The 5,000-nt window shown below is 38.9% G+C and overlaps 1 protein-coding gene across 2 annotated transcripts in view; it reads left to right on the forward strand.

The window, feature by feature from the left end:
* Positions 1 to 5,000, forward strand: part of LOC123514616 — a 376,434-nt gene that overhangs the window by 301,754 nt on the left and 69,680 nt on the right. For both annotated transcript variants that reach the window (XM_045272601.1, XM_045272602.1), the window contains one exon: positions 3,204 to 3,287. In XM_045272601.1, the coding sequence (XP_045128536.1) occupies positions 3,204 to 3,287 (84 nt within the window). The remainder of the gene's footprint in view (positions 1 to 3,203; positions 3,288 to 5,000) is intronic.

The following is a 5,000-nucleotide window of genomic DNA, read 5'->3' on the forward strand; positions in this document are numbered from 1 at the left end:
ACAGTTGTTTCATGTTAAGTCAGATTAGAAACTCAGTCATTATTAGTCAGAGGAGCCAAAAGCCAATAGCATCTCTGCTTTGGATCAGCCTTAGAAGGAATTAGGGTCACACAAGATACATATATGAGGTGAAGATCGTGAGCTCAATAGAGAAGACTGCATGACAAAACAAGCACGGGTATCATACATGTATTATGCAGATTGAGTGTCCTTTTTCCCAAGCAGTAGGGCGTGAGGAGAATAGAGTGGGGGAAATGTGAAATAATTTACACGAAGCACATATATATATATATATATATATATATATATATATATATATATATATATATATATATATATATATATATATATATATATATATATATATATATATAGGGATTGTGTAATGAAATTACTACAAGCAAAGACTGTTGCAAAGTTTCAGTGCAAGGAGACAATAACATCCATTATCCCTCACTGAAGCAAGCTTTTGTAACCACATACTTCAGGCATGCAATTATTTACTGCATCTTTTTGAGAATTCGTGTTGTTATGTCTTCACAATTCATGTGTACTTTTTGTAGAGTAATGCATACTGTGATTACAGATATTTTGTTTTAGATATATGTCAGTGCTGAGAGAATTCAAATTTTCTTTTTTCTTTATTTCTTATGTCTTCATATTTGGCATTAATTGATTAAACCGTGCATATTTATGTTTAAGTGTCTCATTGGTGTGTCATGGCTTCATGCTTCATAATCTATTTATGAAAGTGTGGATATCTTTTTTTTTCTATGTTTTGAGTTGTTTACTTATCAGTACTATCAGAATTTCAAATATTCTTGATGTGTCATCTTTTAATTTTTATATTGTATTTTTATGATCATTTCTTTATATAGATATTTTCAGATATCATGTATCTTTATTCTTTATGAGAGCTTTTCAACTGTGCAAACCCATTTTGACAAATTTCGTCTTATTTTTTTTACTCTTTTTTAAAGCAAATGTTTATCAAAATGCCTCTTACTTGCATAATTAGCGTCATTAGTTTTAATTCAAGCGATGACAATTGTTTTCTACACTGTTATATGATATGAATTGCAGTAGAAACATGCAAATTATTATAAATGCAGTAAAAATGGGAGGGTGATGTGATAGATGCAGAAAACGCGACGTCATGTGAGATAGTGTGAGAACCACTGTTTTAAATGACGCTCTGCCCTAATCAAACTTTATTTTTACCATTATTTTGCAGTATTCTCATTTTTTCTTAGACGTTCGTCCATTCCGGAACTGCACAATAATTCAGGCAGAGAAACAGAAGACAGCCTGAATTCTGATTTTTCTATATTAAGACAGAGCACCGGTTTGTTCAATGCCTCAAAAAGTCTTTTTTTATTCATCAACTCCACTTAACCTTCCTGATAACAGTTTTCAGTGACACTCAACTGTTCCTCTCTTCTATGATGAACATCCTCGTTCTGCCCTGTACTAAAAATCCAAACTGAAAACGTTATATTTCTTATCTCGATCGAATAGCTTGAATGAACTTAGAGTATTTAGAGACTGGCGCATTCATTGGACCTTTCCTATCATATACATCACTCATTTATATATTTTGAATACCAAATTATCTTTTGAGATTAAACAATTGATCTACTGATTCATTCATACGCTCATTGAATTTTGGCACGTACCACAACGATCCTCAGATTTAACTCTCTCTCTCTCTCTCTCTCTCTCTCTCTCTCTCTCTCTCTCTCTCTCTCTCTGCTGAAGAATCGGATAAGCATCCAATTTTAAGGTAGTTCTAGCGTTTTATTATCGTTCATTTTCGCAGTCTTGATCGGTACCAAAGGGTCTAGGAAGTACATAAATTAATTTATTTATGATTCTCACGGCATCCCCACCCACGGCCCTCTGGCTGTCACAAGGGACGGCCCGCCTCCACCCCACGCCAACCCCTTAGTACACCACTGCACACACACACACACACACACACACACACACACACACACACACACACACACACACACACACTCTCTCTCTCTCTCTCTCTCTCTCTCTCTCTCTCTCTCTCTCTCTCTCTCTCTCTCTCTCTCTCTCTCTCTCTCTCTCTCTCTCTCTCTCTCTCTCTCTCTCTCTCTCTCTCTCTGCTGCAATAGTTATAGACACGATACAGATATATATATTTTAAAGAGCAAATATTGATATTAAATATATCACCACACACTCGTTCCTTCCGTGTCTCGCAAGCCTTGCAGAACGCACAACACCATGGTTTGAGAAAATATTAGTGAAGTGCCTCAGTAACTGGCGTCTCCTTGTCCATTGAACTTTTAAAAGGTTTATGAGGCGGGAAACGAGTGATAGGAGGGAACCGATGGAGGAGGATGGGTTGGTAGCGGGAAGGGAAAGGAAATGGAGAGAGAATTCGGATTTCAATAACAGGGAAAAGCTTTAGTGATGGACAAGGTCTAATGGAGAGAAAATATATAAATGAGGGAAAAGGAGAGAAATAGCAGAGGTCTCTAGAGGGCAGTAAGAGATCAGATGATGAGGAAAATTAACGTGGTAATGGGAGGAAGGGAGAGAGAAAAATAAAGGTGATGTAGACGGGTTAGATTTAATGAGAAACAGGGGTAGCAAAGAAGGGGCGATGCTAAAGCCTTCCTAAATTTGAAATATATAAATTTCTGATGTTGCAGATTTCGTTATTAACGTTGCTAAACTTCTTATAATGGATGTGACAAGGTGAAGTGTACAGCTTTTGTTTTTATCTCTCTCCCCACGCGCAAGGTGGAGACCTAGAAAGACTCAGCCAAAATTGGAACAAGATAGCATGTAAGAAAATCAAGCAAACTAATTTCGTTCATTTTGTCTTGTGTTAAGTGCCAAGTGTTGTGAAAATTAAAGTTACATGTTTTTTTAGAGGCTTCAAAATATTCTATCCCAAGTTGCCAATGATCACCGATTGTTGCTATTAGAAATACAACATTCTTGTTATGTGAGTGTGATGAGGTCACAGTCATTTAATTATTCTTTCAGTTCCTCTTCTGATGCGGATAGAAGACATGTAGCGTTTTGAGGTTTCATTAATTTTCTTCTTCTTTTACGAATGTAATAAACTATATATTTTGAAAAGACCTAAACTTAGAAGTATCATCACAATGACAATCACCACCATCACCACCACTAACCAGCTGTCTCCACCCTCCCGCCAGGTGGGGTCGGAGTGGGTGTCGCCTTACGGGAGTTCGCAAGAACAAGGCTACTACGGTCTCTCCCTCCACGTGCCAGGAGAGCAGGTGAGTACATGGTTAGGAATAGAAGTAGAAATAAAAGTAGTAGTTGTTGTTGTTATTTATAGTAGTAGTAGTAGTAATAGTAGTAGTAGTAGTAGTAGTAAGTGTGGTAGTAGTAGTAGTAATAGTAGTACTAGATGATGATGATGATGATGATGGTGATGTTGAGGGTATTAAGTCGTTGTTGTCATAGTGCGGTAACATTCCCAGCTGCGACATCAGTAAGACTAGTATGGTCAACAGTAAACTATTCCTAAATTAACGAATAAATAAATAAATGAATAGATGAATGAGAGAGAGAGAGAAGAGAAAGAAAAACTTAATTTTGTGCGGTGCCCTAATTCTGTTGTTGCTCCATAAATCATTCTTCATGACCATACTCAGTAAAATGTGTGTGTGTGTGTGTGTGTGTGTGTGTGTGTGTGTGTGTGTGTGTGTGTGTGTGTGTGTGTGTGTGTGTGTGTGTGTGTGTGTTTGTGTGTGTAAAATTCACCACGGTCGTCTGCTGGTCACCCAGCCAGTCTTCCCCATTACAGAGCGACCTCAGAGCTCATAGACCGATCTTCGGGTAGGACTGAGACCACAATACACTCCACACACCGGGAAAGCGAGGCCACAACCCCTCGAGTTACATCCCGTACCTACTTGCTGCTAGGTGAACAGGGACTACACATTAAGAAGTTTGTCCATTTGCCTCCCCGTGCTTGGGACTCGATCCTGAGCCTTCTCGGTTGTGAGCAGAGTTTGCTAACCACTACACTACGCGGTGTGTGATGTGTGTGTGTTAGATATATAGAGAGAAAGGTTGATGGAGAGAGAGAGAGAGAGAGAGAGAGAGAGAAAGAGACTTACAAATGAAAAAAAAAACACTTCTCTTATACTTCATTCTCAAATGCAGGATTCAGAAAAAAAAAAAGGAAAGAAAAAGGGGAAAGGGAAAGGAGGAGCGACAGGGGAAGGGAACGAGGTGGCAGTCGAGGCCATTGAGAGCATTTGTTTACGTCACTCATGGGCCAGTTAAAGAAATATGACCCAGCAAACGTATATATAGCCTGGAGGGGACATGTGTTCGGCAGCCTGGTAAAGGTGAGAGGTAGTGTGGAGGGTTAGGAGAGAGCAAGACCTTTAGACGCAGCTGGACCACACCGAAGCAAAAGGAAGACGAAGAGCATTAACTGATCACCTGATGTTTGTTTGCTTTGCGTCCTGGGAGGTCTCGCAGCGCTGGTGGGAGAGGAAGAGGATGGTCAGGAGGAGGAAGATGTAAGGTGTCATAAGTTTGTTGGACGAGTAAATGATTCTCATATAGCATATTTACTTTTTGACGCTCGCTCGCTCTTTCTCTGTCTGTCTATCTGTCTGTCTGTCTGTCTGTCTGTCTGTCTGTCTCTCTCTCTCTCTCTCTCTCTCTCTCTCTCTCTCTCTCTCTCTCTCTCTCTCTCTCTCTCTCTCTCTCTCGGATGCAGGTTTTATTGAAGTCTACAGCAGTATTGGTATTGTTGAGTTTATGATCTGTCTTTTCAATTCTTCTTATTAAAGTGCGTTGTGTTATCGTCAGCACTGTTAGTTTCATATCTCTAGACGTCTTCTCATCTTACCAGACAATCCGCAGAAGAACGAATGGCGAAACTTTTTTTTTATTTTACCTTCGCCTTAAAACGGATAATAGGTCTTCTTAGAAAATTTTGGAATATTTATTAATTTTATCTAAGTTTT

The sequence above is a fragment of the Portunus trituberculatus genome, chromosome 38, assembly GCF_017591435.1.
Source record: "Portunus trituberculatus isolate SZX2019 chromosome 38, ASM1759143v1, whole genome shotgun sequence".
NCBI lineage: Eukaryota > Metazoa > Arthropoda > Malacostraca > Decapoda > Portunidae > Portunus > Portunus trituberculatus.